General features: G+C 29.8%; 2 protein-coding genes across 4 annotated transcripts; both read right to left on the bottom strand.

The window, feature by feature from the left end:
* Positions 1–211: 211 nt before the first annotated feature.
* On the bottom strand, positions 212–5,430 carry LOC105426769 (outer mitochondrial transmembrane helix translocase). Of its 2 annotated transcripts, none has more exons than XM_089085385.1 (7): positions 5,322–5,430; positions 4,767–4,976; positions 4,414–4,656; positions 3,170–3,371; positions 2,448–2,644; positions 2,156–2,328; positions 212–2,016 (listed from the first exon to the last, which is right to left on the bottom strand). In XM_089085385.1, the coding sequence occupies exons 1-7, from the start codon at positions 5,352–5,354 to the stop codon at positions 1,851–1,853; spliced, it is 1,224 nt and encodes a 407-aa protein (XP_088941511.1). In that variant the 5' UTR covers positions 5,355–5,430; the 3' UTR covers positions 212–1,850. The 2 variants fall into 2 exon arrangements, with proteins under 2 accessions (XP_088941511.1, XP_011636456.1); XM_011638154.3 differs by having other exon boundaries at positions 5,228–5,388.
* A 2,893-nt stretch (positions 5,431–8,323) lies between these two features.
* On the bottom strand, positions 8,324–13,480 carry LOC105426768 (UPAR/Ly6 domain-containing protein crok). Of its 2 annotated transcripts, XM_089072651.1 has the most exons (4): positions 13,192–13,480; positions 11,548–11,820; positions 10,628–10,813; positions 8,324–9,819 (listed from the first exon to the last, which is right to left on the bottom strand). In XM_089072651.1, exons 2-4 carry the CDS (start codon positions 11,555–11,557, stop codon positions 9,602–9,604), a joined length of 414 nt encoding a protein of 137 aa, XP_088928777.1. In that variant the 5' UTR covers positions 11,558–11,820; positions 13,192–13,480; the 3' UTR covers positions 8,324–9,601. The 2 variants fall into 2 exon arrangements, with proteins under 2 accessions (XP_088928777.1, XP_011636455.2); XM_011638153.3 differs by lacking the exon at positions 13,192–13,480 and having other exon boundaries at positions 11,413–11,553.
* Between the last annotated feature and the right edge of the window lie 491 nt (positions 13,481–13,971).

Here is a 13,971-nt window from a genome sequence, read left to right as displayed (position 1 = left end):
ATTCCAGATTATTTTTCTTTTAAAATTCTATAACGAAAGGTCTTCGTTTCTTGAACGCACGCTTGCGATCCTCTGTCTTTTTTTATCTTGTTTTTTTTTTTATATTCTTCGTAACCTGTGATGTATGATATAACATTTATATCACATTTTTTTTCCATCGTGTATATTTTAAATAATTTTTGAGTTTGGTTGAGAAATAAATGTTAAAATATTTTCTTTAAATCGAGTTTATTTTTTGGTATAACATACATTTATATTACATTTTTTTTCAAATGTATGCGTCAGATCTTTTCAGAAATGTAAATGTTTCTTATATGTTATTTCTTTTACACATATTTTATTTTCTATATTTTTCTATATTTTTATTTAATCTTTTTAAAATAAAAGTTTTCATTCTGAAATAACTATACAACAGCATTGAATTTTATGTATGTTCAGAATTTGAGATTTTCGTATTTTATTATTAAATCAACATCTATATTACATATTCTCTATATATTCTTTACATATATTTACAAATGTGGAATAGTATATAAGACTGCCTGAATAAAATGTGGAATAGTATAGAAGACTGCCTATTTATATTAAAATTTAGATTTCGCAATCACTTGTTGAAAAATTAATGGATTTTATTTTGAAACTGGAAGGAAAAGTAAAAATATATTGATATATGTGTACCTACACTGAAGCGTAATTATATCTATTATAAAACTACAAGAATTTTTGATATTTTTTCAGTAAATATAAATGAATGTATAGGTCTCTGTATATATGTATATATACCTTTATAAAAAGTTCCTAACTTTTTTTTTAATTTTTTTTTATAAATTACAAAATTCCTACTAATAATAATAGATTAATATATATTCTCAGGTAACTATTATAAATTATAAATATAAGTAAACTGTAAGTAAATGTAATCATTTAATCCAATAATCTATAAAATTATGATACTTTTTCACATTTACAATTTCAATTATTATTAAAGAAATACTTAACAATGTGACACAAAATTATATTAATTTGTTATATAACACAATGAAATGCATATTTATACATGCTATTTAAAAGATCTAATATATATATATATATATATATATATATATATATATATATATATATAAACCATATAATACGTAAAAGTTCTATATAGCATGGCATATAAATCTTTAAGAAATTTTTTTTTAAATACTCAAATTAACATTATTTTTGTGCTGTTATTAATAATGATGTGCTGTTATATATAATGATTAACAATCAAAAATTATTTTTTAATTTAATGCTATTGTACATTTAATCATATACACAAATTTTGTATACGTATATTTATTAGCTTCAATTATATTTGTTGTAATTATAGTATATATGTTATAAAAACAAATTATATTCTGAACTATTTATTTTTTAATTTGGAAGCAACAAAAATATATAATAAGATTTATAATAAAGCATATCCAAAAAGGACTAAATGAGATAAAATGTAATATAAATTTTGATATAATAGAATTGAATTGAATGACATTTGTCATTTGTTGTTACCATAAACGCTCAATATAACATATCCGGAGAGGATTTTGCTTTATAAAATTTTTGCTTACGATGTTTTTTGCTCTGGAATTATAAACACTTTTCTTGATAATTTTATTTAGACTACTTTAACATTATAATGCCTTCATAAAAATTATTAAACGTTCACGACATAAGGAAACCGCTTCAACAGTACCCAGTACCCAAAACAGCTCCATGATGAAGCAGGATCACTTTCATCGTTGTCATATCTATGTAACACACGAAGAACTGCCGAGGGAGTCATAACGGACAGTGATTAATAAAGAATAAATTTCCTTTTCTTAATCTAGATCTAACTGTCTTGTACTAAGCGTGCCGGTATGCAATTTCGACATTCTCATCTTTTTGAACGATTTCAGTAAATCCTCCATCGTGATGGGTCGTACCGTATCGTGAAACTCTTCATCGTATTCATCGTCCGTATTGTTCTCATATTTGGCCCCATCGCTGTGAATTAAAAAATCAGTTATAAAAATTATAATCATAGTGTGTGCCAACTTTCAGAATTTACACAGAATTGAACACCGAGTGCGAGTCTGTATATATGCAATATTTGATTTTCTTTTCAAAGCGTTTAGATACATACTGTGAGCACAAATAATCTCTAATACGATATATAGATGCATTCCGACAAAGTTCTTGTAAATCTGATCCAGAGAAGCCTTCTGTATGTTTCGCCAATGTTGCAATTTCTACGTTTTCTGCAGTTGGCTCGTTTTTCAATATTAATTGTAAAACTTTTAATCGCTGTTGCTCATTCTGAAAGAAAGATATGTGTTATATTTCAACATTATTAATTATGTAACACATGCGGATATTTTATAATAATATTTTAACTGAGACCATATAAAAATTTAAAATCACATAAATACACTTACAGGCAATCCAATATGGAAAGTCGCTGGCATACGACGCAGAATTGCCTTATCTAAATCTTGCGGCCTATTAGTGGCTCCCATTATAATCACAGTACAATCAGAATCGGTTATCAAACCGTCCCACAATGACATAAACTGAGCCTTCATCATCGCTGTCGCCTCGTGATCTTGTGAATTGCGCGATCTCAAAAACGAATCTATTACAATTAAAAAAAAAATACATTAAAACAAGAAATTCTATTTACAGTAGAGATTTAGCAGATAAAATAAATCATATTAAATTATGAACATATTAACAATATAATACACAATGACAATATTTACACGCGTCATGTAAATTATATATGATATATAAGATTATATATTATATATTAGAAATTATATATTAAAATATATGTAGAAAAATTATATACTAGAAATATATGAAGAAATATAAAAGCCATAAGGTTTAAATAGTTGGTAGGATTCGGAGATTATTATAAGAGTGAAACTGTTGTGGTCGTGCAGACTGAGTGTCACATTCAGAAACAAAAGATCCCGAATTCGAACCTCAGTCGCTTCATTAATTTTTCTCCGAATATTATTTTCTACATATATTATAGTTACAATTCTTTCATACAAAATAACATAAAGAATTGTAAAATAATAAAGATTCTAAGAATTCTAAATATAACAAAAAATTATTATTTTTAGTATATATTTTAGTACATTTCGCAATATACCTATTTCATCAATGAAAATAATGCAGGGCTGCAATTTCATCGCCAATGAAAAAACGGCAGCGGCCAACTTCTGACTTTCTCCATACCATTTATCAGTCAGAATACTCACATCTAAATTTATGAAACGCGTTTTTGCTTCCCGAGCTGTGGCCTTAGCGATCATAGTCTTGCCGCAACCTGGCGGACCATATAATAATACCCCCTGAAAGTAACAAATACAAAACAATTCTAAACTGTCAACCCCAAATAACAAGAGAGAGCATGCGTTATATAGATATATTTCGACAAAGTTCTTGAAAAACGAGCCAACTACAGAAAATGTAGAAATTGCAACATTGACGAAACATATAGAAGGTTTCTCTGGATCAGATTTAGTAGAGAGTGACAAATATGATCTGATGCATGATCTTTTGATATGGATCAGCTGATGGATTACAAGATGATAATAGCTAACCATTTGGTTGATCAAAACACATCGTGGAATGATATAGCAGGCCTTAATGATATCATTCAAGAGCTCAAGGAGAGTTATTCTGCCTATACACAGGAAGCTCTTGAAGAATAACCCAGGCCTGCTATATCATTCCACGATGTTTTGATCAACCAAATGGTTAGCTATTACCATCTCGTAATAATTCGCCAGCTGATCCATGTCAAAAGATCATGCATATTTGTCACTCTCTGCTAAATCTGATTCAGAGAAGCTTTTTTGTATGTTTCGCCAACGTTGTACTTTCTACATTTTTTGTGATTGGCTTTTTTTTTAATATATTGTAATAATTGTAAAACTTTTAATCGCTGGCGGGGTCCGACCACGAACCACCAGTTGTGAAAATTCGTAATTATTATTTTTGCGAAAAATATCACCTCAGCCGGGAATTGAACCTGGATCTCCTGCTTACCAGGCAGATCTTATCTCTTCGACCACAGAGGCATGTGATGATATTTATCGCAATAACGTGTTTAGAATAATCCAAACACACACACACACACAATATATACACACATACACACATAAATAGTGTGTGTGTGTGTGTGTGTGTGTGTGTGTGTGTGTGTGTGTGTGTGTGTGCGCGTGCGTGTGCGTGTACTATATTATATGTACTATACTATAGGATTCGATATATATATATATATATATATATATATATATTTCTCGAATCACCACAACCGGTATTCCAGAGAGATGATAGTCCTATTCTCTCGATGGATGCAAGTTTCTCTCTAATGAACATGTCTGGTACCTTGGGTGCTTGAGTCAGCTGTGAATCTTCAAATAACTCCTTCCTCTGTATAGGCAGAATAACTGTCTCCTTGAGCTCTTGAATAATATTATCAAGACCAGCAATGTTGCTCCACGATATCTTAATATCATTTGGATCAACCAAATGGTTAGCTATTATCATCTCGTAATCCGTTAGCTGATCCATATCAAAAGATCGTGCATATTTGTCACTCTCTGCTAATTTGCGTAACTGTTCTCGAGCCTAAAATAGTTTAGACATAAGATACAAATTAATAATTGAACTTAAAGCTTTGCTTATAAGCAGGTAATTTATGACTCTAAAATTTTCTTGAAACATATATGACTTTTCACCTTCTTTTTGGCTCTTTGCTTGGTACTCCTGGTAGGATCAAGCTGAGTAATAAGCCACCTCATACTGAAAAAACCAATCGCTGCAACACAAGTTAATCTTGCTACTAACATCAACACCTCTTGTCGCGTGAGACCAGCACTTGCTGCCATGTTCATCGTTTCACTGGAGTCAGTGAACGATGGAGATAATTTGCAAAATTCCACGTTGTGCTAAAAGATTTATAGGGTTAAAGCAAGCAAAAACAAATTTGTTTAAAAAATACAATTATAAAAAAATTAATAATAAAAAAAATCAGATGTTATAATAACAGACTAATTTTGGAAAAAATAAGTTTAAAACTTGAAGGCTAAAAGAAAAAAAGAAAGAATGAAATTTTGTTTGTGAATATTAATATTCTCATTTGTCTTAATAATAATCACTAATAACAATCACTAAAATTTAGGCAACAGCAGCGATTTACCCGCAATCGTTATTAATGCTGGATTGCAATGCGAAGCTATATCTCGATTAATACACTGCTTAATTCCTGGTGACTTAACCTTTCTGAAACTTACTTCATTGAACGATGGAAGCGAACAGCGACTCATAGGTTAGAACAGAACATTAGAAATGAAAAGCATGCGCAATACACACACATATATTATATTAAGCTCATTGCACATGGAATGCATACCAGCGTATTAAGCCGCCGGCACACGGTGCTTTTTTGGACACATTTAAACTGTATTGTTAAGTTACATAAAGTATGTAATTTTCCATTAAATAATTTAAAAAAGTAGAAAAGCAAAACCAAAATTTTTTTTATTTAAAATAAACTATTTAATTTAACTTAATTATTTAACTAAATTTTTTAAATTAAAAGATAAAAAAGTTTAAATATATAAAAAATTTGTTTCCGTATTATTATATGTATATTAAATATTTTTCTTTGTAACAAAAAAATTAATGTGAAAAAAAGAAAAAAAATTATAAAATACCGAGAGGCAAACACACAATTTACACATTTTCAGTGTAGCACCTAATCCTCTACGCTACATCGCCTTAACATATGTCTTATGCTGGATTCAAACCATCGTGATGACACGATGTGTGATATCTAACGATGATGATATCCTTTTCTTGGAAAAGCTCATTGGATATCGCGCATCGCATATCGCGTCATCGCGCTGATCTGAATCCAATATTAGGGCTAATCAAATAAACTTGCATAGCAGCATAACTATGTATATATATATATATATATATATATATATATATATATATATGCATAAGGAAAATTATTCAATTGTATTTTATATGTCTTTTTGTAGAATTTCATAAATTTTAATGAATGTATTTATTGATGTAAGATATGAATACAAAATGTTTATGTTATAACATGTAAATTATTCACTATATTTATATATTATAATAACATGTAAATATAGTAAATAATTAACATATGAATATGATATATACACAGAAGAAAAATTAATCTCAAATCAAGACTATATTTTCATATATAATATATTCTCAATATTGATAATCTTTAGAAACATTTTAATGCATGTATATATATATATATATATATATATATATATTTAGTATATATATATGTCTTTGTTTATATTAGCATTATTCTACTATACTCTTACATTTGAAATAAATTGTATATGCAATCTAATTAAGCTCTTTTTTTCACTTTTTTGTTAGAGAGACAATTAGGCGCATATAATGTTAGTGAACTAATTACTTGAAACTTTATTTGTTGTAAAAGATCTTAGCATTTTGTCTTTATTCATCAAGAATTTTCAAGTTCCAATAATTTTGATATTCAGAAAATATATTTATGTGTATATTTATGTGTTAATTATAGCACATCCAATCTGCACTCATCTCGGAAGGTAAGCAGTGTTCTTCGGCATAAATCTTCGCAGAAAACCTTCCGGTGTTGGGACTGGAAAAGGATAGGTGGGTGATAAGACCTTTCCGAAGTATTATCAACCAGCAATGTTGCTGCTGCTCCTGCTTTAACGCTCCAGCGGCGACGATCTTAATTATCGCACGGCACCCCGAGTAACGAGGGTTGGCACGTGGTGACGTAATGTACGAGAAGGGCCTAAATAGCCGAGACCATTGTTGTACATACAACGCGCACGTCGGATCTGTTGAAGCATTAATAGTCTCGCATGACGTAATTAACTCGCGGACGACGAATTTCCGGCATTACGTGATGACGTACGTTCAGGAGGGTGTCCTCGGCCTTGATACCGGAAGTGAGTCGCGATAGAACCCGAGGATTCAGTCCTAAATTGCGTCCTAAGGATTCAGAAGGGCAATTCTTTTTCACAAAAGGATATAACCCGAAAATTATCATTTATTATGCATAGGACGTGTTTAATTTGCGAATCGATGATAATAAGAATAAATAAACAAGAAATAAATAAGAACAGATACAACGGCATAATCCGCAATAATTTACTCGAATATTACCAGTATTTTAATTAGACATTACAAATTATTATTTACTTTTTGAATGAAAAAGTATGTAGTCTTCTTGCCATTATATTAAAAATTTCTAAAAAAATTATCTTTTAATATGTAAATATTATAGAGAAAATACAAAAATTAAATATGAAAACTTACAAAATGATGATAAAAACTTACAAAGTGATGATAAAAAAACTGATAAATTTTAATTTGTATTTTTCAATTTTATTAATTAATCTTACATTATAAAAGAAATTAATTTTTATTGCATTAAGTAAAGAGAAATATAATTTTTTCGTATTACTCAATCATTTGATGTTGTTTTATATATATATATATATATATATATATATATATATATTTTTTTTTTATACATTTTCTGATGCTTAAAAAGAGATTCTTTAAAAATCGTTAATTTTATATGTAATTTTGTATGAATCGAGTATAATAAAAGTGTAAAAATATAAGCAGCAAATAAGCGGGTATCATAAATCTAGATAAGAAAAGGTGGTCTAATCTAGTCGTGGCGTTAAATGCGGCTGAAATAGCGTAAGTTGCACTTAAGCAGGCGTAAACGGTTAGCAAATGAGAATTTCGCAGAGATGCGATCAGCATTGCCGCGGAAAACATTAATCTTCCGGGTTGCGAGGCGTGTTTTCTTCTCGGTACCGCAAAAAGTCAGTCAAGTCGAGAGACAAAAGTAGGTTTCATTTTCGCCGCGTTTTTCTGCTCCCTTAATGTTACCGCGTGCGACGTGAGCGAACACATCTAATAGCTTCTCAAAGATTCACGACTAAACAAAAAGCTGCGACAAGGATCTGAGAGAAAAAAAAAACAAATTGGAAACAAAATGATACAGTAAGCGTTTATTTGAAAAGGTATCTTGAAAGAATATCTGTTTGTGTCTGTTGTATCTGAGTTTTTCTTATTAAATACAATATTATTATTTATACAATTTATTATTTTTCTTATTAAATACAGTTACGTTTTGATTATTATGACTGATACTCTGTTATTCTTTCTTTTGCATTCGAGTTTGATTCTTATCTAAGGAAAGTTTTGAGAAATTGTAGGAATATAAGTGTCCTTTGTAGATTTATTTAGATATATATTTTTTTATATTTATACATGATAAAGACGTATAAAATTAAGTTAAACAGTATATCTGTTTTTTTTTAATTATACAATAAATGCGCATACATATAAAAATATAAAATAAGAATATAATTTAAAGAAATTTAAAAACTACACTAAACAAATCGCAGGATTTACATAAAACAACGATGTGTAAAGCAATATATTAAAATCTGATGAGATTCTTTATTTATTTAATAGATTAATACTAAGCCGTAAAAAAATTGTAACATTTTGTTTATAATCTTAATAAAAAACTTTTTTAATATACTAACATTTTCATTGACATATTTATATTCTGTGAAATATGTGCGACTTGATTTACAGTTAAATCTGATATTTTATACAATCAATTAAATATATTAGCTAAATATATTATTAAAAGCGACTGAACACTGAGCATACATATAAAAAGGCACTTTTAATCAAATTTATTTTAAGAAGTACTTCTAAATCTCTCGAGAATAAATATATTGATTTTATCGCGCGAGATAGTCAAGTATTAAAAGCAACAGTTTATCTCGTTATTGTCCTTAAAATTTTAAATGTGTTTCATACTTATCTCGAAGTGTAGTAAACAGATCTTTTATCTTAAGTTAAAATTAAATTATAGCTCTGTTAATTTGCTTCGGATTAGCCGTTTCTTTAATTAAATAGTTAATTGGTCAATTATAGTTCAACTGCATTTTCAGTGAATAATACTTTATAACATTGCTTAGTAGTTAAATGGACGGTAGATATATATCACTTAAATTATTTACATAAACAGAGATCTGTTAGATTAACATATGGACTCATATGGACGGATATATGTATAATTTAACATATCTACAAGTCTGACTTATTAAACTAGAGTATTTTTTGGCAACTTCGGAATCGATTTTTTAACGATCTATGAAAATTATTGAATATTAAAAATTTTAGAAAGTAAAGTTCAATGCTTTCTGAAAATATGTAAATAGCATAAGATTTCCCCATTTTTAATTATTTTGAATCCCAATTTGAACAGAGAAAAATAAAAAATATTTATAGATGCAATAACTTATGATCAAAATCTTGCTGAAAAAAACCAACTCCAAAATTGTTAAGAATACATCTTTGCATTCTTTTCATACTCATATTAGCTATAATCTAAATTTTTCATTTCTTAACAAAAACTCCAGCATTGATCGTTTCTTGATATTTCCATTTTCATTTCTCGAAAACTTGTGAACTTTTTCAAATTTTTTTCTTACTTAAAGCAAAATAACGTAACGATGGCACCGCATGCGATGAGAAGCAGCGTGGCAAAGGATATCAAACTGGATGCTGCATTACAGGAATCTTCGGAGCAGTAGCATTCCTGCCAGTAAACGCCATTCTCACGAACACCCCAATTACAGACCCCTGTGATCCCAGTACTGGCGACAGAAGCGCATCGCCGGATCACCTGTCGCCACCTACCATCCCCTTTAACATTATCGATTAATTACTTAATTAATTAATTAATTAATACATATTCCACAAATTGGATGCGTACGCAACTCGGAAATTATGACACTATAATTATACAAAAATATCAATTAAAGCGTACCATTCATAACAAATTTTTATATTCTATTGAACTTTTATTATAGAAAATTAAAGCAGAAGTTACATTTTTAATACGAGATTCAAAACTTGATTCAGAAATGAGGGTCTTATATCCTATTTCTCAATTTATTACTTAGAATAAAATAATCATGTTTGCAATTGTAATATCCACTTAAGAAGTTTATAATTTGTAGTTACAATTTGTATTATTATTAAATATGATGCATAAAATTTAAAAGAATATCTTTGTAAAAGGATTTTTTTCGTATGTACAGTTTCTGTACAAGTATTATTTATAAAGAAGTATTTTTGTAACCTTGTATCTTTTTAAGTTTTTGTAACTCCATAAAAAAGTGTTCTTTAATAAGAACTTGTTTAATTCATAATAATTAAAATTTTTAAAAACTTTCTAAACTTAAAACTTTTTAATAACTTAATCACAAATGCTTTTTTATCCTTACTTTTAATTAAAGAAGTTTTTCATTACAATATTATTTAATAAGTTAATGAATTTATCTAAAATTAAAATGCTTTGAAATGTATTGATAATGAATATATGTAATAAATAATTTAATTAATCTTAAGTATTCTTTTAATTAAAAAATATAAAAATACGATAAAATAAGTAAAATATTTCTTCAGTTCTTATTATAATACTAAATTTTATTTCGACAGGCATACTTACAGATGAAACCACGTGGGCTCTGTTCAGTATATTTAACACAAAATGTGCCAGGCATGTGTGATTCCTCGCTATTGCATTCGATAGGCACATTTCTTTCTTTATCGAATTTGGTGTAGGCCCCACAAAGATCCTCATCTTTTGGATCGGTATCAGAGCTACATTGATAACAACGTATCGCTTCAATACCTACACATTTCAAAATAATGCAACAGTATTAATCGTATGTTTGAATTAATCCAAAAGATCTAATTACAATGTAAATAGAATTCTATAACTAATTTGAGAATTACTAATTTGCAATATATTAATCCTATTTAGAATATTATAATTGGAATAATTGATAGAGACAGTTCCTAACCTAGACATTTTAATACGCAGAAAATATTTATATCGCATTTTTTTTTAATCAGTATTTATATAGAAATGTTTACTTTTTATTGCTATTTTATTTTTACTTATAATAACTGAAATAAAATATGTACACATTAGAGAACGTATTTTTATATTTATTTATGTTTCTCAGTATGTGTATCATTTATTGCATTCACTAAAAAATCTGATTCATATATCCAGATATCCTCATATAAGAAAATTTAAAAAAAATATGATTATAGTAATTAAAGAGCTACATCAATCATTGAAAAATCTCACACCCATCCAAAAATAAACAAGCAAGAATCATAAGGTTCGTTTCCAAAATGGCGATCGTAGGTAAATTCATTAAAGTATTTTAGATGTTTTTCTTTCGATTTGTTCTCGGGATTTTTATTTAGGAAGGATCTCACCTGTCGTGGCGAATACCAATACTACGCACAACACAATCGCGATAGCATTGCGCTTCATTGTCACGTCGCTCTTTCAGATTTTCTTTTCGGAGCGAACGTATGATGCGCGTGTTTCGTCGCACTGCACGTACACACCTGACGTCATTCATTGGGCGTAACTGCTATGAAGTAAGCCGACGGTCCCCCCTCTTTCGACCAATGATTACTCCTTCCACTGTCATTCGCCAACGGTGGATCGTGATGCGTGAAGGCCTTGGGCATAATATAATTCGCAGGACTCTTTCTGCGTAATCCCCAAAGTTTCGGGCAGCTTTTAACAAGAGGAGAGACTCCTTAACTCCGATTAATACAAGATTCGTAACTTTCAGTTATTCTCCATCTTGCACAAATCCTGATTCGACCTGTGAACTAAATCAATCTCGATAAATGTATAATCGATTATAATAAAGCTAAGAGAAAGTCGGATGTTATTAAGAAAGAAAATGCGATAAAAGAGAGATACTTTATGAAAGATCGCAACTAACGAAGCTCATTAACCAGCGAAGCTAGCAATGTCGCCATTTGCTAAGCTAAAGTTTTCGAATTAAGATAAGAGCACCGAGAGCTTCGCAGCTTCTTCAGATGGAGGCCGGAGAACTATCGTTCGTATCCTCCCCTTGATCTTCTCCCCTCTGACGAAAGCACAGGTGAAATGGTAATAAGAACAGACAAAAGGTGCGCGCTATTATTGTAGACCGCTGCAAATTACGAACAAAAATTGCTGTCTCGAGGGAGTGCTCCAGATCGTATTTTATCTGTCTTGCATCACATTTCAATTTGTTCACGTTTAAATCGCGAGGTGTCACGCTAATAACGTAACGGCGCGGATAAAGGCAAATCTCTCCAAAAACAATACCATAAAAAAGACTAATAGATACAATAGACAGAAAATATTAGAATTTTCGAGTCATTCTGAGAGAATTTTGCACGAAAAGAAAGAACACAACTACGCAAAAATATGGATTAATTTATTAAAAATAATATATTCTGCACTTTAAAAGTATTTTTTCTTTTTATGTAAAACTATTCCGAAAGAGACGGTATGCAAATAATATTTTTACTGCACACGAAAATATATTCTGCAGTGCAAATGTGATGCATCAATTTTTGTATGTGGCCGATATGGAATTTTTAAAAATAGATTTATAGAATTAGAGATGAGTATGTGAAAAGTTTTTAATAAATTATAATATTGATTATACAGGAAATTCAATATTTAGTAAGTTCAATTCAGTAATAAGTAATAATGGATAGTAAGAAATGTATAAATAATAATAGATTCAAACTGTACGAATTAAATATAATAAATATTGAAATAGGAAGTTACCAATAAAATATTCGGGAAGAATTTTAACGTTTACATTTTACAAATTTTATCCCTGTAGCTTTATATTCCTCTTTCATATTTTAATACATTATATATTAATAAATTATACTTTAAAAATAAGGCTAGAATAATTCTTAATAAATTGATTTTTTACTTTCAATTAAGATTACGTATTGCTTCTCAAATGTATTTCCTACTACTAGTTTCGATATTTTTAATCGCACAGGAAGCTCCACAGATCATTTCTTCTCAATCTCGCAATCTGCACCAACCTATTGCGAAAAAGGCCGCTGATCGGGAATTTTCCCGTGATTGGAAGTAAACTCGATCCCACCGCAACCTTGACACCCTCTTTGATACTCTCCTTCCCGCCGTGCGAAACAGATAGCCTCAGTAAATTATTCAAAACGTACCCTCTATGATCTATGGAGGCGCCCCTAAGCCTGGCACTGGCAATCCATCCTCTCTGCTGCCTCCCTCTTTCTCCCTCTCATGCCACCAACTGGCCTGTCCGTTCGTCCTATAGAATTCACCTCTTTTCACCCCCTCATCCTTGTTTCTCTCATTTCTTCTCTTCTTCGTTCTGAGTCTTAGCCGATTCGCCGCCTCCTCATCACCCTGTTCTCTCAGTTTCCCTACCGCTCGTCTCCTCCCCGACTTACTCGCCACTTCTTCTCAACCGGACACACCATCCCCGGGGTATTCCGACTTTTCTGACACCCGCCATCGCATTTATCCCATCCAACGTCTCCGGACGACGAGCTTACAAAGATGGTCCGGAATTCAATAAATCCGATAACGTACTTTCTACGACTGTACATAGTAAGCTGTACATAGTAGTTGCTCTCGATAATCGCCAACGTATTGATTTTACGCGAATATTCGAACTTATTCGAATCGGTTAATCAACAGTTGCCATCTTTGGTATCCTCAGATTTCTAACATACTATGTTTTTGATGAAGAAAAAATTTGCAAATCAAGCAAGAATTAAAAAGTTAATAAATAACATTCAAAAACTATTAATTATATTAGTGTCATTAATATTGTAATCGTAATAAATAATATTATTATAATATTTTGTTAGTATTATTATATTACATTTCAATATTAATATTATTATTTTGTTGTAAAATCGTTAATATTATTATATAATAAAATTGTACTTTCGCAAAATATTTGCTAAAATTATTCC

This window comes from Pogonomyrmex barbatus, unplaced genomic scaffold, assembly GCF_055798465.1.
Source record: "Pogonomyrmex barbatus isolate J1 unplaced genomic scaffold, ASM5579846v1 scaffold1, whole genome shotgun sequence".
NCBI classification, from domain to species: domain Eukaryota; kingdom Metazoa; phylum Arthropoda; class Insecta; order Hymenoptera; family Formicidae; genus Pogonomyrmex; species Pogonomyrmex barbatus.
The sequence above is the reverse complement of the archived record's forward strand: the minus strand, read 5'-3'. Positions and strand labels throughout refer to the sequence as shown.